This window comes from Muscardinus avellanarius (genome assembly GCF_963383645.1).
Source record: "Muscardinus avellanarius genome assembly, chromosome: 14".
NCBI classification, from domain to species: domain Eukaryota; kingdom Metazoa; phylum Chordata; class Mammalia; order Rodentia; family Gliridae; genus Muscardinus; species Muscardinus avellanarius.
In genome coordinates, this window is record NC_137800.1 from 4,483,270 (window position 1) to 4,508,511 (window position 25,242).

At 48.4% G+C, this 25,242-nt stretch overlaps 2 protein-coding genes across 3 annotated transcripts in view; one reads left to right on the forward strand and one right to left on the reverse strand.

Moving 5' to 3' along the window:
* MCPH1 (microcephalin 1) overlaps positions 1 to 25,242 on the forward strand; it is a gene marked incomplete at both ends in the record, with an annotated part of 174,063 nt that overhangs the window by 86,104 nt on the left and 62,717 nt on the right. The window lies entirely within an intron of this gene.
* ANGPT2 (angiopoietin 2) overlaps positions 1 to 25,242 on the reverse strand; it is a gene marked incomplete at both ends in the record, with an annotated part of 51,311 nt that overhangs the window by 13,189 nt on the left and 12,880 nt on the right. The window contains 4 exons of one of the 2 annotated variants that reach the window (XM_080709798.1): positions 440 to 567; positions 2,353 to 2,585; positions 10,415 to 10,536; positions 13,093 to 13,248. In XM_080709798.1, coding sequence (XP_080565924.1) covers positions 440 to 567; positions 2,353 to 2,585; positions 10,415 to 10,536; positions 13,093 to 13,248 — 639 coding nt within the window. The remainder of the gene's footprint in view (positions 1 to 439; positions 568 to 2,352; positions 2,586 to 10,414; positions 10,537 to 13,092; positions 13,249 to 25,242) is intronic. The other variant, XM_080709799.1, reaches the window with a different exon arrangement.

Genomic DNA, 25,242 nt, shown 5'->3' on the forward strand with positions numbered 1-25,242 from the left:
TAATTTTATTAACCTCTCCTGAGGACGTGCACGTCTTTCTAACATTTTGAGTGATGAGATGTGAAACGTGTACAAATCACTTTTTCACATCCGAGTGGTCACTTGTGTGACAGTTGTTGAAGGGAGCAGAACGAGCCTCCCCCTCCCCCTTCATAGAATGCAACCATTGCTTAAAAGAATGATTAAAAGGCAAACTAGTTATCCAAACTTCAGGTTTGGGAAGCTATTTTTTCTTAAATTAGTGACACAGCCTGGCACTTCTAGCAAAGCAGTGTGCAATTCTGACCACGCGGAGTTAGAATCCCACGCAGAGCCTGGGCAAGCGCTGGCCTCTGGGCAGCTGCGAGGCTGGGGCGGGGCTGGGCGGGAGCCCTACTCAGGACGTCCTCTAACCGGACCTGCTGGAGCCGGGGCGCCCGCACAGGTCGTGCTCGCTCACCTTTATCTCTTCCGTGGAGTTGGGAAACGTTAACGTGTAGACGCCACTGGTGGTCTGTCCTGACTTGAAGACTTCTGCACAGTCTCGGAAAATGATTTGTTCTTCCTTAGCAACGAGAGAGTCCTTAGCTGCGTTAAAAACAGTAAAACATTTAGATGGAGTTCACAAAAACATAAATGCCAGGCATCTGGTAAGCTTTATGACATTTGAATTCTTGTAATAAGCCGAAGGGTGTGCCAATTTTTTAGCCTTTCCAAAAAAAGAGCTACTCTTTCAGCCTATTTTATTAATTCTGAAACATTAGTACAAAAAAAAGCCTTCCTTTTTTGGTCTCTACTGTTTGTAATTCCAGGACTTCACAATCAGCCATAATAAACTAATATTTTTGAAAATTTCCCATCCGAGTAGCAATGGAGTAGACATGCTACAGAAAAATAGTAAGACAATGTCCGTAAAACAGCGCTGCGTCATTTAACTCCATCCCTTGAGGCCGACTTCGCACGGGGCCACGGGAGCATGTCTGTCCTTTTTCTATATCTGAGGCTTAATCAGATTTAGACTTGCATTGAGACATTTAGTATTTCTTGGATTTTTTCTTTATTTTTTGATACTGGCGTTGAACTCAGGGCATTCTACCTCTGAACGACACTCCTAGAACCTTTCTACTATTTTTTTTCTAATCAAGGTCTCAGGAAGTGACTGAGGCCGGTCTCAAGCCTGTGATCCTCCTGCCTCAGCTCCCAAGCACTGGGGTTACTGGCAGCAGCGTCCTGCCCAGCTGGATTCTTTGAATTTTTAGCAATAGTACCCTAATGGTTCACATCTTAGAGGAGCACAATGTGGATCTGTGTGTGTTACATTCATCTTTTAGTTTTAAAACTACTAGGTAGGGTTGTGAAATTCTTTCTGCTTTAAGCTCTGAGGTCAACGTGGGCATCTCCCATTCCCAGTCTGCCACGTTGAGTGTGTGCATGTGTGCGTGCATGTGTGCCCGTGTTTGCATGAGTGCACGCTTGCACCTGTGTGCTGTTTGGAGCCCTACAGGGCAGAGGCCTCCTAGATTTGCTGCAGCGGGTGGGCAAGCAGAGACCCACGGAGAGGAGGAAACTTAGTGTGCGGCGCCTGCGTTCCCGCCAGAACCCGAGCTCCGTGGCTCGCTCTTCAGCCCAGCAAAGCTGGAGGCTCGCAGTGCCCTGGCCCCAGCGCACAGTGTTGGACGATGACCTTTTCTATGAAACTTAAAATATGCAAAGCACATCTGTGTCCGAAGCGTGCAAGTCAGAAGCACATTAGAAAATGAAACACAGGGAGAACCAGGTCAAAGTTGTTCAAGGGAGAAATACAGAAATAAAACGCCACGGAGATGGTCTATCATATCTGTACGTAATGGCTGAAGAGTCTTCCCTGTCACCCTCCGGTAGCTCAGAAAAGCTGCCAGGTGAGCCAGCTTCAGGAAGTTGAAGTGTGTTCAGTGGCCTGGTAAGGAGGGAGCCGGTGCCTTCTTAGTGTCTGCGTGATGCTGGCCGCTGAAACATCGTCTCTTGTAATCCCCACAGCCCTCCTGTGGGCTGCTCTTGTGTTTTCCACTTCAAACCCAAAGAAACAAAGACACACTGTGGCTAATATCTTGCCAGCCTCCTCCATCTAGCTGCTGAGGGAACCAACTCAGAGTAGGCTCTTGACAGCCTTACACACAAAGAATGCTTGGTGGTTTTGCCTCCTAACAGTTAAGCAGTAGAGTACATATTTCCCCTTCTTCTTCTCCTCCTTCTCCTTTCACTTGGTTCTATAGTGAGACCCTACACACTTTCACATGTAGGCCTTTCCCGAAAGGTGAGAAAGCATTAGGATTTTGAGAGCCCGCTGCCCGGAGGCTCCAAGGCTGGGAAGCGGAGCCCGGCGGCTCTACTTACAGTTGGGTGCCGCGATCATGCTCAGCAGACTGTGCACCGTCTCCATCAGGTCATGCTGCTGCTTCTGGAGCGCCGAGTTGTTGACGGTGGCGGTCACCAGCTGCCTCTCCAGCTCCTCGATGATGGAGTTCTGCCGGGACACCAGCACCTGCAGCTGATCCTTCTCTTCCTTCATGGAGCGCAGCTGAACTGTGTGCTTGTCCTCCATGTCCAGCACCTTCTTCTCCAGGACACTTGTAGAGGAAATACTTGTTAATTAGGGAAGGAAACTCTGTCTCATCACTGAGCGCTTTGAAAGCATCCAATCATGTCGGTCATCCTAAGGAAATCTTCCTTTTGATGGATTTCTTGACTGCCCAGGCATCTGGTAAGCTGCAAAAGTTCTAAAGTAATAAGATGCTGTCATGGCCTTAAAAGATCTCTCAAACTCACCAAGATTAGGTACATAGAAGTTTGTGTGCATATATATCACACAGATCAGAGTATGTGTGCACATGCGTGCGTGTGTGTGTGTGTGTGTGTGTGTGTGTGTGTGTGTGCAGGAAGAGATGCCCTGTTCCAGGCCTTGAGAGCAGAGCGTGAGCCGCACTGCGTGCAAAGCTCTGAAGATTCCTGACTGCTATCGGTTCAAGCCGTGGTTCTCCTGGAGCGTTTCTCCTGAGAAGGAAGAGTTGGACCTTTAGGTAGGATGTTAGCTTTCAACTAAACTGTGTATTTATTAATAGGAATATCAGTGATAATACGAGCAGCTGGACTTTCACTCCTCTGAGGCAGACGCTCTCCCATGAAGGAGGTGAGCGCTTTGCCAGTGTCAGGTCCTGGCTCGCTGGCCCTCTGGCTCTCAGCAATTTACTTAATCACCCTGGCACTAATTTCCTTGTCTGAAAAATGAGTGTAACATTATCTGTTCCATGGTGTTGGTTTGAGGAGTAAGCACACTTAAAAATGTAAGGCTTAGACTTTTCCTGACACAGTTACATCAGCCATTATTAATCATTATTAATATCAGCATTATTGTCCCCATTTCCAATGAGTAAATTGAATGAAAGTTGAACACAGTAAGTAAATTACATGCCTAAAGTCACACACAGGTGTCAGGGATAGAATTCAAACCCAGATCTTTCTGACTTTGACACCCACCCTCTTTTTATTTTAATATGGATTTCCTGGAAATTTAACTAGCACTGTCTCATAGAGCTGATATTTAAGTTACAATGTAATAAACCCCTTTGGAAAGCTCTTTAAAATTTATTTTGATGATGATGGAGTTAGACCATATAAGTCCCCAAAGATTGTATGAATGCTTATATAGTTTGTCTTTCCAGCCTCAACTTATAAAGCTATGTTGTTATGCATAAGTTCAGCTAAGAATATACCGGTTGTAAACTGGAAGTGGTCCTGGTCCATAAACCAGAGTCAACAATTCCAAGGAGTAGAGTCATTGTAAATTATCAAGAGTTTTAGAATATGCACGGTTTCCTAGGGGCAGTCTCCACAAACATATACAGTAAAGGTACTTGAAACTTTGTTTATTAAAAAAAAAAAAAATACAAAGCTAGGTGTGTTGCACCAAGCCTATAATCCTAGTACTTGGGAGGCTGAGATTGGAGGACCACAGGTTCAAGGCCAGTCTCAGCAACTTAGGCCATGTTTCAGAAAGAAAGAAAGAAAAGAAAAGAAAAGAAAGGAAGGAAGGAAGGAAGGAAGGAAGGAAGGAAGGAAGGAGGCAGGCAGGCAGGCAGGCGGGGGGCATAGCTGATTAAATGCCCCTGGGTCCAGTCCTCGGTACCAAAACAATAATAAGTTACAAGGGGAAGTTGGCTCCCAGGCAGTGATGGCCACGCTCGCCTCCTCCGGCAGCCAGGGAACAGCAGAACGCAGAGGCCGCTCGATCCCGCCACTCTGCTTGCACGAGGCGAGTAAATGCAGCTTTCCAGCTAGAGACACTCGTGGAAATAGTGAGACAATGACTCAGACATCAGACCCTGCCGCTGACATGCCCCACCCCATAGTAAAGCTTAGTAGGAATGGATGTGCTCGTCGCAAAGTCGTTCTGGAGGAGGAAGGCCTCGTGTGGTCCCCATGAGCCACCGGAGCCAGCTCTTCTTAATAACGAAGTGTTCATCGTGCTGATGTCTTCATGTGTCTGGGTTATCTGAGGCCTCTGAGAGTTAGCATGGCCTCTGTCAGTGCCCTCTTAGGAAAGTGAGGTCTCCGCATAAGCCTTAGAGCTTTGGGAGACACCTAGAGGACAGAGAACGGCTCTTCCCTCTCCTTCTTTGGACCAGGGACCTAATTCTGTGGCGGGCTTTGAACGCCTCCTGCATCCCTGACCCGCTGGGGAAGGGAAGCGCGTGAGATCGTGCCCTGCGTCATGGAGTCGGGGCCTGCGCCTCGCTGTCAAGTCACTGCATCCTTCTAAGGGCGCCGTGTCACACACCTACCACGGTCAAGGTGTTTTTTAGAGCTTTGGAAAAAAGACTTTCAAGATGCTGGAGTCAGGCGTATTGATGACCTTACACCATCCAACAAAAATAACCAAATTGTGTCTGTTTCCATGGAAGAAAAATTACTCTCTTGGAACTGTGAGGCCCATAATTAGACCTTACCACGTGGAGTGCCTGTGCCAACCACGTGACACTGAGATGGACCTGCGGGCTGAGAATCCACCCTCCGCATGGCTGCCGGTGTCCTCTTGGTCAGACCACCCCGCTCTGTGATTTCAGGCGCGCATGTGGCTAAGTGAATGTCCACCTGGCCTACCCAGTGAGCTTGTGAAGCAAAGGCATTAGACTGGATGATCGCTGCTGCCCCTCCTGGTTCAGTTAACCTGTATGTCTCGTATGCCTTTTTCTGACATTAAGATTTTATGAATTTTTAACCCAGTAGTCCTCAACCAGCTAAAGAACTGGATTACCTGTTACAGATCTTGGTCATGAGTAATAACTCAGTATTAATAACTCATATGTGTATTAATACTGAGTATTAATAACTCAGTATTAATAACTCAGTAATAATTCATATGTGACGATAAATATACTGTCAGTATACGAAGTCAGTAAATAGCCCATCACTGTAATGCAGTCAGTTTCATTAGACTTTCATCAGTTTTGCCATACCCATTTTTCAACTATTATTTCATTTTTCTTGCTATCAGTTAATTTGTTTTTTTTTAATTATATAGCACTTATATTAACTTATAAGCCAAGATGACTTGCCATAAAAGTAATCTAAAGTAAGTGTATAAAGTTTCTCCCTGCCGTCTACCTAAAATCACCCCAGCACACTTCCCCCTGCGGAGACCTGTTGGTAGGCCTGGCAGAGCTTACACAGACTGCGGCCCCTCGAGTCCTCGCTCCACTCTGCCTTCAAAGCGGCGTTGCTGAGACTGCGGCACTCTGTGTCGTTTTTAATGACCTATGAGGCGGCGCAAAGGACACATTCGGTCGTCACACCATCCAGAGTGGACGGGGCTCCGCACTGTGGAAAGGGGGCCCCCAAGAGGGCAGCCGTCCCAGCTTCTCTCCCCAGAGCCTGTATCAGGAGAGCTCAAGGCAGCGTGGGCTGACCTCAGAGAGCTGGCCTTCAGGTGAAGCAGAAGCACGTGTTTAGGACTGAAGCCCAGCACCAAGTCGCCCCGCTGCAGGCAGGCAGCGGGCTAGTGGGCACATCGGCCAGATCGTGGCATTTGAAGATGGCCAGCAGTCGTGGGGATCCCGCACGTGCTAGAGCAGCATTCTACAGAATGCAGACCGGGACCCTCGTGAAGCCAAGTGAGTGCATCGCAGCTGGCAGTTCTTAAAACTCGAAATGAGATAAACGGGGTAAATCAAATGGAAATGCAGAGGGAATTCATAGCAAGAATTGGCATGTTGGGACAAGTACCACGGCCACTACTGATGGTCAGCAGGGAAGGGCGCGGGGCAGTGTGGGGCGCACAGGGCCGGGAGCAGGAGGCCTGATGCGTGGCTCTCTGGCCTCTTTCTTGATTCTGATACAGGACGAGAACTCAGTCATCACCATGGAAGTTGGACTTGGGTGCAGCTTAATTTTATATTAACATAATTCATGGTTAATTGAGAACTGTGTGGCACTATCCCATTGGCAGAAATATTCGAGAACTTGGATCACGTTTGTTATGGTTGGGATGCGGTTTCGGTGTCCTCTGAAGCTCCGTGTGTTGGAAGCTTGGTCTCCCGAGTGACAGCGTGGGTGGGGTGGGACCTTGAAGAGGTGGGGCCTGGGGCAGCTGCCCTCTGAGGGACCTGGGCCGCTTTCCTGGGACTCCTGAGCTCTCCAGAGAGCAGGTTTTTTTTTTTTTTTGTTTTGTTTTGTTTTTTTTGGTGGTACTGGGGTTCCTGGAAGCCCTTCTACCTCCGGGCTACACTCCCAGACCTATTTTTACATTTTTATATTTGGAAACAGGGTCTCCTAAGCCAACGCGCAGGGCTGGCTTCGAACCTGCGCGATCCTCCTGTCTCTGCCTCCCAAGCGCGGGGATTACAAGCGTGCGCCACCACGCCCGGCTGGAGAGCAGGTTTTTATAAGCTAACACGCCCAAAACACTCTGGCTCTCTGGTTTGAGATACCATCTCTTTCCCATATGCTCTTGCTATTGTGGGATCCTCTATGATAGAGGCCTCAAGGAGGCCAAGCCACTGGGCCACCTTGTCTTGGACTTTGGGCCTTTAAAACTGTGACCTGGATAGTGAAAGATGTGTCTTCACTTTCTAAAGTTAGCCTGTCTCAGGCATTTTGTTATAGTCACAGAAAACAGACAGGCGGTGTTTCTCTTAGGAGTTTCACTTCATCTCTTCAGAAGGGGTTGTCAACGATAGTGTGTTTCAAGGCCAGAGTAATTAACTGAACAGACCCTAAATCAGCCCTTGGCTGGCAGAAGAAACAAAGAGTAAGATGAGAAGCTACGTGGCAGTTTTCCACGGTAGCTGGTGAAGCTAAAGTGTGGGAATGACAATTTGGAAAGAAATGTTGATCCTCATGAGTATTTTGACTATCTGAGCTTATTCTAGAAGAAAAGCAACTGTACTTTGGGCAAAATGGTGGAGATTGTTTAAAATAAGGTTTGTCAAAGGTGGAACATAATTTTTGTATCTGTAATGATGTTTTTGTAAAAAATAAAAATCTTAGGCCAGTCAAAATATGAGGCAGAAAACATGTATTAAAAGTTGTAAAATCATCAACAAAATTTCTCATTTATTTTTATAGGTATTGATGAAAAAACCGTAGCATGTTTAACAAGAGAAAAATATGATTCCTGCATTGATAAGATTGTTCTTTCTTTCAATATAGACTTTGTTGCCTATGGATTATGTGGTAAATCGGCTGCTGAAAGCTGCACCTTTTTGTGCCTGTGAGGGGAAGTCAGTGAGGGGCTCCTCGGCAGCTCCACTCGGAGCTGGTCCGGGCAGTGCAAGCTGTAAAGCGCTGCCCTGTGGGCTAATGAAATTTCGTTTTGTTGGATATGTTTGGCAAGGCACTTTTTAGAGAAAACATTGCAGTGCTTAAATTTACCCTACTAAAACGAGATTCGAATTGCTGGAAAAGCACATTATTGATTCATGTAAATTAAGTTAGGGAAAAATGTGAAGGATTTAAATTGGAAAAAAAGTGAAAGATCATTTAAGCAAGAAAGACCAAAGAACACAGCAACTACAAAATGGTTGGAATCGCCGTCCTACACATCGCGAACCTGCGTTGGCAAAGTAATTCTCACCAGATCGTGAGATGACAAAGAAAAAAAACCACTGAAGTTGTTGGTTATATTTCAAAGCATCTCACTGGGTAATTCAATTTATATTGCCAAGTTTGTCTGTTCCAAGCAACAAGTCTAAACTAAGGAATAAGATTGTGTTTTTTTGTTGTTGTTTTTTGTTTGGTTGGTTGGTTTTGTTTTGTTTTTTGTTTGTTTGTTTGTTTTTGGTGGTACTGGGGTTCCTGGAAGCCCTTCTACCTCCGGGCTACACTCCCAGACCTATTTTTACATTTTTATTTGGAAACAGGGTCTCCTAAGCCAGCGCGCGCGGCTGGCTTCGAACCTGCACTATCGTCCTGTCTCAGCCTCCCAAGCGCGGGGATTACAAGCGTGCGCCACCACACCCGGCGTAAGATTGTTATTTTTCTGAGTAAAAGGCAGTATGATCTGACAAGCACGGTTAACTCCATATTCAGTTCTGTGCCTGTGCATTCAACCAACCTCAAATCGAAAATATTTGGGGGAAAAAAGTATGTCTGTATAAAACATGTACAGACTTTTTTATTCTGTCATTATCCCCTAAATCAGTACAACAAATATTTGCATGGCATTTGTATTATGTTAGGCACGGAATAGTCTAGAGATGGCTTAAGGTATGCAGGAGGGTGTGTGGAGGCTCTAAGCAAGCACTGTGCCAATTTCTATAAGGGACTTGTGCATCCGTGGGCTTTGGTGTTGCAAGGGGATCCTGGACCCCATCTCCCATGGACGCTGCAGGACAACTGAATTTACAAAGATGGTACGAGGTGACATAGTATATTTAGCTGTTCATTTCGGCATTGCAGCATCTTGGTTAACTTTCTTATGTGTGGGAAGGAGGATTAACCAGGGGCATTCTACCACCGAGCTCCGCCCCCAGTCCTATTTTATTTTTATTTTGAAACAGGGTCTCACTAGGCTGATGAGTCTCACTACTTGCCCAGGCTGGCCATGAACTTGGATCCTCCTCTCTCAACCTTTCGAGTATACTGGGGTCACAAGCGTGAGCCACTGCGCCTGGCTTATTGTAGCATGTTACATTCAAAAACCACAGGGAGGAACCGTATTCAGTACTAGGGTGTGTATGTGCAACAAACTGGGCCCGTCCCAGGTTTCTGAGAGATCCTATGAATAGAGCAAGCAACAGGTGCCTTTGGTCAGCTTCCATGTGCTCCCAGCATGACCACAAAGTGAAAGCAGCAAGATCATTTTAACCCAAGTGTTACCCTCAAACTGTTACATCCTAAGCCGGACATGGTGGGCATGCTTGTAATCCCAGCACTTGGGAGGCAGAGACCAGAGGATCGTGGTTCGCGGACAGCCTCAGCTACTAAGTGAGGCCCTCTGCAACTCAGTGAGACCCTGTTTCAAAAATAAATAATAAAAAATTGGGCAGGGGGTGTAGCTTGGAGGTCAAATGCCTCTGGGCTCCATCCCCTGACCCGCAGAAAAGAGGGGGGGGGGGAGGGAGAGAGAAAATTGAAGCACGGGAGAAAAATTTTTATATAAGAAAATTCTATGTGCTATTAAACGTAGTGGCCAAAGAACAGGAAGAATCGCTGCAGTTTAGCTCTTGATTAACTGTAAAGAATGATCGTGCATGGTGATTTGACCAAGACTAAAGGATTACTTAAATTGCAAAGTAGGAAGGACACACTATGGTGACTGTTGTCCATGTCAAATATATCGTAACTAAATACAAGGAAATAAGCACACCGTGGACGTGAGTAAAATTACCGGATGCAGCCCATCTAGAATAAACCTCGAAAACGGTCCTCACCTGCCACCTGAAACTTTTGTTTCTGGGTTTTTTTATCTTGGTATTTTTTTTTCTGATTTTAGCTAGCTGTTAACTGAGTCATTTCAACATTAACTTTGGTTTTTACTTTATCAAATACTGACATACATGTAAGTTCCGTGCTATTTCCTACTGCGAATCGTCTTAAGTAGGAGGAACAGAGTCCCCAGAGGCAAAGGAACGTGGCCAAGTTAACATTACGACACCGAGGCCAGAGCTCCCCGCCCCGGCTGTGCCCCTTACACATGGACCTGCGAGAGGAAGGAGTCTGGAGGCTCACTGTAAGACAGCCGGCAGGGACCAGAGGCTGAGAAGCAGAACTGAGGACTGCCCCACATACGAGTCCTGTCGGTTCAGGGCTTTTCCCCAAACCCTCTCCCTGCTGCCTCTCACGGGTGCCCTGGTCCACACACTGCACCTGAAGAAGCGCACTGTTTCAAAGCCACAGAGAAAGACTTTCTGTCTGGAAAGAGTGCAGTTCTAATTCTGAGCATTTTTCTACTAGTCGTTACCTGTTCTTATCCTGCAGCTTGTTTATTTCACTGGTCTGGTCCAAAATCTGTTTTTCCAATTTGTTCGTAGACAGGGAATGTTCCAGAAGCTGGAGTTCAAGCCTTGTTGTCTGATTTAATACCTAAATGTAATGAAATAAAATTCCTGTTTATCTTTTTAGTTAATTTCATCTGCCCCTTCTCATTCATTCATTCATTCATTCATTCAAATCACCAGAAAAGGTAACACGGCCTTCATTAACCCACGGGTCTTGTGCTGGCCTCTTCCCCATTCTCACAAGAGCCTGGGTATCTTGGATGCCATCCAGGTGTGTGGACTGTTTTTCACCATGTGTTTATTTTAGAAAGTAGTTAATAGTTCTGGACAATGGTGTTTGCGTGGAGATTATGATATTTTTCTAGTTGTGCCGTATTTTATCGTTTTTACACAGCGAGACAAGTGGAAGTATACAGAGTCGTATTTTGTAGATTAAAACTGCTGATAAATAAAAAATAATTTCCCTCTGATCAAACAGAATGCTGTTCCCGTGCTGTTTTGTTTGTCAGTAGACAAAGGGATGAAAGTCACCTACGTCCATTATAGAAAAACACAGCTCCTTTTCAGCCTGGCATTTCCTAGTTTTCGTCCGCGTGTTTAGCCAGGTTTGCGTCCGCATGTTTGTGTTTTCTTCGCTATTTTTCTTTTTCCTATTTTGAAAGTCTTTGCAACCAATTAGGAAACAATAAAATGTCGATATACAGTGGAGCCCCAGTTTTGCTTTATGGGCCTTTCTGGTGCACAACATGTGCGGTATCGCTTTTCCCATTGTATTCGAGCAACTTGAAAGACGGATTCTTCGGTGCTCGGCTGCCTTTAAGCAGGAAGAATTGGTTACTCACATCCTCCGTGCCATGGCTATTCAGGATATGATATCACGTGTAAATGTAAGTCACAATTGCTGCCAAGGAATCCACATCCTTGAAAGAATCATTGTTTTCTGGGTGTCTTTGTCATTTGCAAAAGCCCTGGCCTGCCCCACAGTGCGTCTCAGCGATGGCCCAGTTCTTAGACAGAGCTGACTGAATTTGTGTCATGGAAACTCCTCTGTCAGTGAGTAAAGGCCTTGGCCAACATGAGGGCTTGGGTTCCAACTTTAACCCTTGGAACACAGAGCTGGCCTACCCGTGTGTGTTTTTTCTCAAAGGAACTGGAAGATCGGGTCTCCTACTTAACTCACTAGGATTATAAAATGAGTACATTTTGGGAGAGGGGCAGAGTGACAGGCTCTGGGCGCTGCACGGCGGAGGCATGACTGCACTGTGTCTACACCACACAGGTGAGCAGGTCTGACGGCTGCTGACAGCTGGTGACCGAGCCAACGGCCAGCTCACTGTTCTGAGGATCTCAGCCCTCCAGCCACCTATCAGGGCCACTTGCTCCGTCCCACTCGGCCAGGCTAGAATCACGCTGACCTGACATCTTTATGCCGGGGTTTGAACCTGTTTCATAGAGTCCGTAGCTGGTCAGCAACTGCCCGTGAAGGGATTGGGCCTTGATTCTTCAAGCCCTTGACATCCTCTCTTGGCTCAGTCTGCTCATGTGTTTAGCTGGAATTTATAGACAGTTTTCTCTCCACCCGTGTTGCTATTTTCCTGTTTTCCTGGATTATATGATACTGTATTTCATAACAGGCTTTTGAAAAAGTCATACGACTCAACAAAAGCACATTGAACCTGACTTACGAAGGATGTGGCGAGGGCTGTGTGGCTGTTCTGCGTCTTACCACGTTTAATTGCTATTATCTGAAAACGTAAGATGTGTTCTACTCATGGGATGTTTTTGGATACGCTTTATTGCCCTCTGGTTTTACTATCCAAAGCTGAGGAATGTTAGTCATTACTAACTGAGCCTACTAACTGACTGTGGACGCAGGGGTGTATTTATTTTGAAACTGTTGCTACCTTTTCACTTTTAGGCTTCAGTACCAGCTAGGATTAAATATTTGGTACTCATGATATACTGCATAAAAGATTAATTCTATTGTTCTGAGCCTGATATTCGTGAAAAACTTGGTAATCAAATCATTGGTTATTCTATCTTATTATAAAAGTCTTTGACTCATCTCTTTTCTCTGTCTCATCTAACAGTTTGGGGACAGATAATAAAAGGGTGCCTGTACTGTTCTAAAAGCAGTCTCTCTCATGAGCATGTAAGGGCTCTGATTTTTCTTACCCACAGGACCTCACACCCATCCTGACTAACGTCTAACATTTCTGGGTCCTTTTAGCTAAAGCATCACAAGGAATCATTTGTGATGGGAATCGTTGATGGTTAAATCCACTATTGTTTTTGAAGCATGACTTAAATCTCAGAGGAAGAAGATACTAAGTTCATAAGACTATGAAGGGGCTAGTTAGGAGCCAGAGGCAGGCTCCTAGAGAGGCAGGCCCACCGCCTGCAGCTCGGAGCATCTCCACTCACTGCCCACAGCACTCTCCCCACCTGGAATGTTCTGACCGAGTCACAAGTTCCCCTGGATTCCCTTCCCAGTACCCCCCCCACACACACACACACACACACTGCAAACATATTTCCCAGTTAGGTTCGCGGCTAGCCATGCATGACTGAGCCTCCCTTTTCTTCCTTCGTTTCCCGTCACCCCATGAGCTGGGCCTTGCGGCCCCTGCCCGGCACTCACTTGGGCTTCCACATCCGTCAGCTTCCGCGTCTGCTCCGCCGTTTGGTTGAGAAGGTTCGTCCCGATCTCTATCATGACGGCGGTCTGGTTCTGCACCGCATTCTGCTGTATCTCCACCATCTCCTTCTTCATGTTGTCCTGGATGTAAGTCTCAAGCTAGGGAAGGGCGAGCGTGGAGAGGCCGCCATTAGTCATTCGATCTGAAACCTTATTTCTAAGTGCTTGGCATCTTCTGCATCTCTCAAATCTATTTGCTCATCTCTAGTTTCTCCTCCTTCGTCGAGAGTTCCTCTAGGACCCATTTTCTCCCTAGCGTCCACATAGTAGGGAGAGCAGCTCATTTCTTATTTTTTGTGACTGACAATCTCACTTAGCATAATGTCCTTCAGTTCCATCCATTTCCCTGTAAATGATGTAATTTGTGTGCATGCACGCCTCTGCCATCTTATAATCCATTACGATGTATGACTACAGTGCACCAATAAAATTTTTTAAAAATCTATTTGAAGACCTACTTTATGCCATAGGTTTGAAAGCTTTTTTTTTTTTTAATCCCTAATGGTAAAATACAGTGCGATTAGTATTTATACTTGAAGTCTGGCAACCTAAAACCTGGTGTACAGGAAAGAGACAAGCTCCTCCCAGTCTGTGTGCACCTGCTGTGAGCTGAGCCTGGCTGGTCCCTAAAGCATCACGGTGGGGAGCTTCATCCCAGAGCCTCCGTGTCAGGAGGCGATGGGTCTTGAAGAGGTGGGGCCCAGCGGGAGGTGACTGGGTCTCGGGGCCCTCAGAAGGGGTTAATGCCTCTCTTTCAGGAGTGGGTTAGGTCTCTTGGGACTGAGTTACACACCACAAGAGTGAGTTGTGATGAGGCAAGCCTGGCACCCACTCGAGGTCTCTCTCACACATTTTAATACCAACAGATTTTATATTTATTTTTAGATCTTCTAACACTGTAGGTCAGCATTTGCTTCAGATACTGGCATTCAATAACCCTTCCTCGTTCATACCCTGAAAATAGCACACATGACAATTGCTCGTGTAATTAGCTTGAAAACTTGAGCGCAGGATTATTAACTCCAGAGATGTTCTGTTGGAAAAGATTTTGACCTAATGTTCTTGGTTCTGTGTCATGAGGAAACTCTGAAAAATCATGTGAGGCCTCCAGACAGGAAAGTGGCAAAGCTGGGCTTTATTCCCCTCCAGTAAACTTGTTTTTTCGGTTCTATTTTTTAAATCTAGAGACTCTGCTGCCCAAGCTGTGTTGCGCCCAGCAGTGTCCAGGAGAGGTCTTGAGGTGAAAGGTTAGCGGCCTGGCAGCCTCGGCCTCCTGCACATGCGCCAGAGCCCGGAGCGGGTGCCTGGCCAGGCTGGGGTCCGCGCGATGCCCTCTGAGCTGGGAAGCGAGTTTGCCCTAATCTCTGTGTGCTGAGGCCAGACCTGAACTGTGTAACCTGAGAAGCCGTTTCAGAGCTGCTCGGCACCCACTGATGCTCTGACTTCACCCTTTTCTTTGCATTTTCAGAAGGAAGCTGGGAGCTGCCTTCTGCCTGGCCATGGGACCCCACCCTGCACAGGCCCCTCCATGCTCTTCCCAGATCTACTGAGTTCTGACCCATCATTTTTTACCTCTTTCTTGTGAATAACTCCAGTGGCGTTCTGCCCTCCCACCCTGTGCCTGGAGAGCCAGCCTCTTCTCCACCTGCTTTAGTACAGAGACTCAACGCTGCCTCGGGGAGCGCGGTAAACTGGAAGACGCAGTGGAGTTGAAGGCTGGGGCGTGCGAGCTCAGAGTGACTTGCACACGCGGTGCCGTGCCCCGTGGCATCACGCCTGGCTCTCTCTGTCTCGCTTGAACTGCGTCTGCATGCAACTGAGGCTGTAGCGCCTGCCTACACCTCTGCCTCTGGCCCCCTTATCGTCGCTCCAAACTCTAAGAAGGAAATGTGTCGTCCTCCCAGAACTTTCCAGTCATTTCCCCTGACACAGGGCTCTTCCCAGCAGCAGACCTGATGAGTGGGAGCAGGTTTAGTGAGGTTGGAGCCGTTGCCTTGTGTGTATTCGCTTGGTCATGCCGTATGGCACGAGGATTAGGGTTTAACACACGAGCATCTTTCAGAGAGCTGTCGGGGTACAAATATTTACTCAAATCTCTCTTAGAGCTCAGGCTCCAGCCCCTTCCAGACACTAGATACTTGCACTAATCCTGTAAGTCGAGAGGCAGATGCAAAGCTGCAGACACTAAGATCAAGTGACATGCACGCAACAAGGGCAGTCGCAGCAGTCTGCAAGAGCGCTCTCTCTCTCTCACACACACACACACACACACACACACACACACACACACACACAATTTAAAAAGAACATCTCAGTGGATTCTCACATTCTTTGCTTGGGTTTCCCCAGGAGCAGGGCCTGAGAGCAGGGCAGGCATGCAGGAAGTTTATTTAGGAAGTGGTCCCAGAGCGCGGCCGAGGGGGACGGGCGAGGGGGCAGGGAGGAGCGATGGCCAATTCAAACACGTGGACTCACTCTGCCGGCACTGTGGCAGATGGCGAACTCCCACAGGACCTTCTGGGGAACCCTGGGAACCGTGTCTTCGCGCAGTCCACCTGGGACACAGAGGAGGACATCCGGCCTCCATGGGCAAGAGGCCCGGTGGGCTCAACCCCTCTCTCATGCTTTGGGGTGTGCTGAGGAGATTCCCACTGGCGTCCGGAGGCAGCGGGCAGCCAAGGAGTCCGGGAAGGGGGCTGGGCTATGGGGGGACCCACAGCAAGACTTTTCTCTGGAATGGCGCAGAAGTTCAAGGTGGGCACCAGTGGTATTCCCTAAGATGGCGCAGTAGGACTAATAGGAGACCTGAGGCTCAGAAGACGTGACACCTCCCCACAGCCTTGTGGACCAGAGTCTGCAGGCTCTGCGCAAGCCAGTGAAGTGCTGCTGGGCCCCAGTGGGATCTTTTGATTTTAGCTCTCAGCAGACAATGTGCTGCGAGGGGTGGGGAGCAGAGCTGGGCAGAAGCCAGTGTCCTGGAGGGACAGGCTTGCTGGTAGACTGGAGAGGGCCAGGCTGGAGCCCGGGAAGAGACAAAGGTCGCCATGAGGAGAAGCAGCAGGGCTGACAAGGCTGCATAGGCCCTTCAGCCAGCAGATACCCAGCGGCCTCTAAGAGAGTCTGCGACTTGTCTCTTGCCAGGGATACTAAGTTGTCTGCTTAGGAAATTCCACTCATATTTCCTACAGAGGTAGAAATAAAATGTAAAACTATTCCATCTCTCTTAAAATGCATAGTTATAAATGATTACAAATGGGAGCAGTTGAAATTCAACCCTGAGAGTGACAGCGATGAATGTAGACTACGGTAGACTGCACATTTCTTCTTTTATTTTTTTGGCCGTACTGGGAATGAATCCAGGGCATTCTACTTCCACGGTACACCCCCCAGCCCTATTTTTTATTCTTTATTTTTGAAACAGGGTCTCACCAAGTTGCAGAGGGCCTCACTAGCTGAGACTGGCTGCAAACCTGTGATCCTCCTGTCTCAGCCTCCCAGTTACTGGGATTACAAGATGCACCACCGCATCCAGTCCTTTTTCTTTTCTTAATGAAACTAAAGTGCTCTTACTTTCTGAATTTAAGACATAATGAAAGAGAAAAAACATAAGCAAATACCTCACTGTCTTTTGTGCCAAATAGAAAGCTTTGAAATTCACGATGGATGGATGGATGGATGGATGGACGGACAGACGGACGGATGGACGGACAGACTTGGATGGATGGATGAATGGTTGGGTGGGTGAGTGGATGGATGGATGATTAGATGGATGGGTTAATGGATGGATATCCTTTTCCACTCTCTGTGGAGCAGTGGCTATTGAGTAGTCAGGGTGGAGTGGGAGAGGCCTTGGACCCAGTGATGTCGTTGAGTTCACATTGAGGAGGGCACATGACCTGGGTCACAGAGAATTAGCCGTAGCCCTCCCTACCGAGTGCTGTCACCACCTCACGCGTACCTGTGTTTACCTTTTAAAATCTGCTGCGTGTTAGAGTTCTTACTTTAAACTGCTCCGACACCAAAGCCTCTTCTCTGTCCTGGTTCTGCTCTTCCTGTGTTCTGCAGGGTCCCTAAAATCCTGAGCAGGCCTCTGAGTGAGGCAGTGTGATCACCATTGAAGCAGGTGTTTCTTGGTTTTTAGCGTGCACTGGATTTGTAGGGTCACAAGATGGCTGGCAGGGGTGGAGCAAGAGACGCTCGGATGACTTCCCAAGCAAGCTCATCCCTGTCCTCCATGCAGACACGGGAAGTTCTGCTGTTTCTTTGTAAAGGGGTGGGCTTGGGGATGCAGGCAGGCATGCTGGAGAAATCTGGGAATGTGCTCCCTGGGTGCTGCTCCGCCCGCACCAACCCCAGCCACGCCCTTCTGCCTCTTATCTCCTCCTTCTGCCAGCACCCCAAAGGTGGAAGGAATTCCCATAGAGAGAACTTGGGGGTAATGCTCATGGCACCCAGGATTATTGTACACGCAGGCTCGGGTGCAGGCGCCATCTCATGTGGAGCTGGCTGTGGCCCACCTTGACCCGGGTGCCCGTCATTGCTTTCTCTGTCCTCAGGGCTGCTCATGGTCTCTTGCCTGAACACCCTTCTCCCTGCCTTGCCCTGGATTAGAATACACAGAGATTCAAAAGTGTGTCATGCCTACTGTGTGCTGGGGGCTCTGATCTTGCTCAGGTCTGAGGGGCAAAACCACCCAGACCTGCCTGTATTACCAACCCCAGTGCAGCACAGGAATTTCTAGGCAAGAGAGGTCATCTCACTCTCCTCCTCTTCCTCCTCCACCTCCTCCTCTTCCTCTTCCTCCTCCTCTTCCTCTTCCTCCTCCTCCTCCTCTTCTCCTCTTCCTCCTCCTCTTCCTCCTCCTCTTCCTTTTCCTCCTCCTCCTTCTTTTCTGCACTAGGGATTGAACCCAGGGCCATTCTATCTTCAAGCTACACCCCAGCCCTATTTTTTTTTTTTTTTTTTTTTGTAACAGAGTCTAAGTTGTCGAGGGCCTCACAAAATTTTCAAGGCAGGGCTCTAACCTGCAATTCTCCTGCCTCAGCCTCTCAAGTCCTGGGATTACAGGCCTGCACCAATTCTTTTCATTTTGCTTGTTGTGTTTATAGAGATGTGGCTACAGCTTTTTAATTTAATGATTTTTATTACGGCTAAATTTCATCCTTTTCCAAACTATTTCAAAAAGAAAATCAACCCCTTCTGCTTGATTAGATTATCTGTCCTTTAACCTCTGGTTCAGTACCCATCCTTCCAAGTGTTTAAAGCTACAAGGTCTTTCTTTTTTATATATATTTACATAATTCCAGTCCCGTGTGTGCACATACTTTACAGACTTGTTCATTTGCCTGAGTACTGCAAAAGCTAAAAGTGACCGATCTTTTTGCAACTCACATTAGAAACACAAATTATGTGTCTAACAAGGCCTGGCTTTGCGGATCACTCTTTCAAGTTTTAATGTATTTTAAGCGTTTCAGCAAACTCACTCCAAAGCTAATTGCAGCGTATTTTGAGAGCCGAGCAATGCAGCAAATGCAAGGTGCGTTCACTGCAGCATCTGCAGCAGGACAGGTGGTGCGGCCTCCCCACTGCTTTCCACCCATCTCCATTTCTTGATCCGAAATTCGACAGCAAGTGTCTTAGGCAGAATCGCGATCGTTTGGCTGGACTGCCGCTCCCTTTGGAAGTCCCTGGAAACCCCGGAGCTTGTTGCCTGTCTGTGATGTCTTCTGCGATCTCCATGGGTGACTGCAGCTTGACTTCACTGGGAGGAGAAGAGGCTGGGAACTGCGGGTGCTGATTATGACTCGGACGAAGCTCTGGGCTTCTAATTGTGTCTCCCCAAGCCCCCTGACCCCAGAGGAGCCAGTACCTCTCTGCAAAACGAGACATGCTGTGCCGAGCTTGTTGTTACAGACTGCCAGTTCCAGGGGCAGGGCTATTTCTGCCTGGTTTCCAGAGGACAGTTATCACATTTCTGTGTCGGGGGCCTGTTGTTCACACTGGAGGAGGGGAGAGGCCGCCTTCTCTCCGGTGCTGAGACAGACCAGACACGCAGAATTTGACCATAAAATGAAGGTGCCTCTTCTTTGAATGGAGTTTAAACACACCCATCATTTTGCTTCTATGGCAGTATTTATACTGAAGTAAAATTCTGTATAAAATTGCATTCTAAGAAGGAATCTGTGTAGCTAAAGACACAGCCAAGACATTCGGAGTCGCACCTTGCCATGGAAGAGCCCTCTTACTACCAAGTCATTGTGGATTCACCTGTCCGTTTCTCTAGATAATTAGGAAATGAAATATGTTTCGTAGCCAATGATGTGATTTCAACTAGAACTTTCTAAGTGAGTTCCTTGGTTGCACTTGCCACGAGTCCTTTCCTCACAGTGGGAGCCTTGTTTTGGTGTGTGAGTGCTGCCCCGAGGAGACACACAGAGTATGTTAGTACCGCCGGACTTGATTTCCAAAAATAACAGACTGTTGTTAAAATTAAGAGTCATCCCAGGCATGATGCGGAGCAAAAGAAACCACACAGAGTCCTTCCTCTGTGCTCTTCGTTGCAGAAAGCTTGAGAATAGGTCAGACTTGGGTCGGGGGGAGGCCGGACAAATACCTGAGCAGGAAGCCGGGGCAGAGGCTGGAGAAGTGCACACCTCCACCTGGGCGCAGGCGCATCCTCATTTCAAAAGCCCGCCCAGCGCTAAGGGTCATGCCAGCACACTGTAAACGCCTCAGTGAAGGACCTTAAAGGGGAAGATATTTTAAGTCTTTCCCTTTTTTTCTTTTATACTCCTATTGGTGCGTCGTGGTCTCGCGTCATAATGGAGGTCATAGTGATGGTGACCTCGATGCACGCAGGTGGGCTTCCCGGCTCCCTCCCACCCCGCCGCCCCCACACAGGCTGTTGAGTTGGCCTTGGTGTTCTCACCCAGCACGTGAAGTCAGTGCGCCGCCTTTCCTTCATGCATTCTCCCGCTCCCCACCCCGACCCGCCCCTAGACCACCTCCCTGCTCCACGGGAGCTTCTCCTATTATCTCAAGTCCCTCTGGAAAGATCTTTTAAAATGAAATGATCGACAAGTTCTGCTGAGACACCATGCCGCTGGTTACATTGTGTGATGCTGTTCTCTCCCGTACCTTGCATCTGAGTGTCCCGAACGAGGGCCTCAAAAAGGGAACTTGGAAAAGGTGGCCTTAAAGTCACTGTCTGCAGTGACTTCGTCACAAGCATTCAGCTAGGGGAATTAGCAACTTAACATTCTGAAAGACGACTCTTTCCGGATCGAGCTTAAAAGGCATGTGCTCTTGGAAGCCCCAGAAAGAATTCATGCAGTTCCCATTAGTCTAAAAATAAATAATAAATAAATAAATGTCTGAGTCATGTATTACATTTGCTGGGGCTCAGTGGCTTCAAGAGCGGCGATAAAATAACATGTGCTCTGAATAGTTCTTCTGCCCAGCACCCGGCGGGACGAAAGCAGAACGACCCTGACAAGTGGGAAAGTAATGAACTGACGGGGTTTCGCTCTAGTTGGAGTCCCCCGCTGCACGCGCTCCTTACTTTTGAGCAACAGTATAAAATAAATGAAATAGCTTTGTCCGTGTCGAGCCTGGGTAGGGAAGAAGGCGCGCGTGTGCCCTCCCGGGCTGTTGTGGATCCTGATTGTGCAAGGTGTGGCAGTGAACACGGCTGGGTCGGAGCTGCTGCCCCGTGTCTTTTAACATTACAACTCTCTCTGGGAATGCTGGCATGTGCGTGCTTACTGTGTGGGGCTGGCATGAAGCGGATAGCACAGATTAGCCCGGGTCCCGAGCCGTGTGCATCTGGGTCCCTGCAGCCAGCTGATAGCACCTACGCCAGGAGACGCTTGAGCTGTTCCCAGGAAACAGCAGTGCTCCAACAGCGCCAGCCCTGGGAGTTAGGGGTGCGGAGCGGCTCGCGTATTACCGTTAGATTGGGCCTCTCTGCAGAGCTGGGTCCCCACGAGTCGCTGCGGCAAAAAGCAAGCGCTGTAGGGACATCATGGAGCTTAAAACGAGGAGGGCAGTCACTGAGCGGATTCCAGAGTGTGAGAAGCTGGAAGAGCTAACTGGAAGGTCTGTTCCATTCCTAAGTCACTGGGGTGACGGAAGAACTAAGTACCCTTTGTCCTTTCAGTTTGGGTATATTTGGGTGAGTTTCCAAATAGTTATCAGAACATAAATATTTAAGTTGTTCGAACCTAGCTTCTTAATAAATGCAACCATTAGGTTTTGTCTTGGGTTTTGCTTTGTTTTGTTTTGGGCCTAGAGGTATTGTGAGACACTGAGGAGGGTGCAGGAACTACAAAGGTTGGTGAACATACTGCACAGAACCTTGAGTTTGCTAGGATATAAGTTCAGCCCACTCTCTTCTTTCTCTGCCCCAATCCAGATATTGTCTTTAACTGCACTCTACGTATGGCTTGACGTATTTATAGGAAAAGTGGAAATTTAAGAACTAGTCAATTGCACAAGACACACACCTCACTGTTTCCCTCCCTTCTGAAACCATTCAGAAAAACCACCATGTTCCCTGCCAGCACGTTCGTTGCCCCGGTCTTTTTCGAGCAAGCAGAGCATGCGCGTGTGGAGGGTTCACAGAGCAGCCGCGCGTCCTCGGGGCTCTGCCGTTACCCCAGGCTGGTGTGGTTGGGCAGGGGGTGGAAGGAAGTACCCACGTTGTGTCGGCTCACACAGTAACACGGCCCATTTCTGCTTGTGATTCAGAGTTTGCTTGCTGACCATCCTCACTTGTTCTAAGAGGAACCAGTTTTATAACATTAAGTTCTACAAAAAGGCCAAATTGTCCTGCACACCACAGCAATTCGGGAAGTTACTAAATTTTCTGCGCGATTCTCCAAATGCTTGTGGTGAAAAGTACAAGGGACTTGAGTCGTTTTCCCATAATTAGGTTCAGTTCTGGAGGTCTGCCCCTCCTCCCCCCCGCATGCCCCTCCGTTCCAATGGAAGCTAGTGGAAAATTCCCGTCCCCTCTTTCTCCGCTGCCATGAGTTATAAAAAGCATGCCATTCAGAACAGACTTTTCTTCTGCAGGCTGGAATTCTTACAACCAAAGGGGCAAGTCATCTCAAGAGCGATCTGTCTGTCAACGGGGCAAGGGGCCCCATCGCTCTGCTCCAACACAGAGCGCCCTGCCAGCCTGCCGCCCCTTGGGGTGCATCTGCCCAGGGATGCGGGCTCGGGATGCGAGACTGGAGCCCCCATCCTGCCTCAGCGGTGGGAACGAGGCGGGGGCAGCAGCAGAGGGTTCCCTATTGTTAGGTTTGTTTGTTTGACTCAGTCATGATGAGTCATCCTGCCCCCATTTTTTAAAACAAAACTCACTGTGGTTACTGCTGTAATTTGGTCTTCACTTCTACAAGCTGGTCTAATTTTATCAGTGGTACCGAATCCTTGAAAACTTCCCGCAGCTGTAGAAATTTAGTTGCAAATTAAAGTGGTCCAAGTGCCAGCCTGAACTTTGTGGCTCTGCACTTATTGAATCCCCTGGCAGAAGGACCTACACTGGAGTTTTGGCTGCTCGCTGGGATCCAGTTTATGAGTATTTGGTTCCACTGGAATCTTGGCTCTCTCCTGGGTGGCTCTAGGGGTGCTCGGGCTTTAGGAGGCTAAAGTTAGGCCCTGGGTAAAAACTTCAACCCCAGACACTGTTCCTGCATCCCAGCATTTTCCGTGGTACGCCTTAAAAATTCCCCCAACAAATCACTAGAGAACTCCAAAACAGAATCTGAATCTTATCACAAATTCTGCTGGGGCCATTTTGGGGCAACTAGCTCTTCATTTTTATGGCCCCAAAACTGCTCAGGAAGCCAGCTTTGAGAGAGAGCTGATATGACTTGTACAGAAAATACACCACATACATGGTGTTCAGACTGACAGCCGTAAGTCAGACAGGTTGTTAGAAAAATATGAAAAAAAAAAAAGAAGAAAGAGAAATCCCAGTGCACAGAGAAGCGTGCTCTAATCTGGAAGACCATTGGTACAGCAAGGATCTCTGATGCTGCTGGAAGACAGAGGGGCTAGGAGAGAGGAGATGGTCCGACCGGCCGCGGCAAGTGGGGGTGGACCACCTTGCTCATCCACTGACACTGTTCAATCTTTCTCTAGTCACCTTTGATACTTATTTCAATATCTCCTTGTTGACCCTGGAGTATAGCCCTAGAGGTATTTATCGTGTTTGTCTCACACTAAGAATTACGGAATCACGAGCTGGTCCTGAGAACCTCAGAAGGCAGTACCCAGGCCATTCCACGGCTTGTTTTTCTGAAGAAAGGATTTCATTGGAAAGTGGATTCCTCTCAGCTCTCACTCAAGGAAGCTTTATGTCAGCCCAACTCTCTAGATTCCCAAGATAACAAAATAAGAAAACCAACACATGGATTTGGCCCGTTCAGAAGTATGGAAGTATCAACTTCCTAAAGAGAACGCGTGCTCCTCTGCAGTCATGCATGGCTGTGCGAACTGTGTTTTACTCAATCAACTAAACTACCCAGCAACAGAAAAGAGCACATTCTAATATGCACCACAGTGTGGATGAACCACAGAAACAATGAAACAGGCCTCAAAAAGGAACATGTAGTGTACTGCCCAATTATATGAAATTCAGAACTTTGCCACGCCAACCTATGGCGGGTGGTGGAGAGCAGAACAGGGCTAGCCTTGGGAAGAGAGGACAGATACGGGGGGGCCGCGGGGGCCATCGGCAGTGATGGGCATGCTCCATACCCAAGCCGGGTGGCCATTGACATGTACAAACCACATTACACACTTGGAATGAGCACATTCTATTCCATGTAACTTACACCTTAGACAATAGTGCTGGGTTTCATAAAACAGTGCATGCCAGAGTCTGCGACAGGCCCACAGTCTGCATCAGTGAAAAGCCGGGGTGACCTCATCCCAGTGAATGTGGGGGCACAGGGAGGCAGGTGTGAATAGGTCCCTGGGTTTCAAAGCTTCTTTTATCCTCCCAGTGTACCTCAGAAGGAAGGCACATCTCCATCTGGGCACTAGCTCGCATCTTCGGGAACCCCTCCCCACCTCTGAACCCCTTGCCTGGTCTGTGGCCCCAGACAGCGGCTGCCCCTTTCCTGCTGGGATGTAGGATGCTGGCAGAGGCAGCACTGTCCTCTGTGCTCCAGCAGAGCCAGGCCCGTGGGGGTTCATCTCGCCAGGCTGTGCCGCTCTCATGGGTCTGGGTCCAGGCGTGGGTGAGGAGGCAACGCTGGGGGGTGGCGCCTGCCCTTAACCACAGGGCTGGACACAGATGTGTGTGGGCTCCAGTCGCCAATGCTCCTGTCGTCTCCCTAAGCCAGCAAGTCCTACTGTCTCGGCACTTCTCCACACAGTCCGAGGAGAGTGGGAGGGAGAAAACCCACCAGCCTTGTCTTCTCAGTTTCCCGTCTCTGCTCACTCATGGTGACGGACGGGCGGGCTTTGAGTGTGGCAGTTGTGTGCCCTGACGCAGCAGCAGGTGCTGGGGACCACAATCAAGTCTGTTGTCTGTCCAGATCCACCCAGAGTCCGGCATGGTGGTGCACACTTGTAATCCCAGCATGCGGGGAGGCTGAGACAGGAGGATCGCGGTCATGGACAGCCTCAGCTACTTAGTGAGGCTCTGTGCAACTTAGTGAGACTCTTGTTTCAAAATAAGGAGTTAAAAATAGGGCTGGGGATATAGCTTGGTTGGTAGAATGCTCCTGGGTTCCATCCCCAGTGAAACAGAAAAAAATCAGATCTACCCAAAAAGCTGTTGGACCTCGTATTGAAGTCTTTTGAGAAGCCTTTCATCCTCAGACGCTTCCCCCAGCTCTGCCCTCTGCACCTCCCACCTCTGAGCGAGGTCTCGCCATCTGCGATGGGATGCTGCGGAAGTCCATGGGACTGTGAAATGAATGAGACGATGCAGCCACACAGCGTGCGCTCATCAGAGCCAGCGCCACCAGCCTGACGACCACCCTTGCCCCTTCATGGTGACCGCCAGCCCCAAGGAGCCGCTTTTGAAACATAGTCTCACTAAATTGCTGGGGCTGTTCTCTAGCCTGCTAGCCT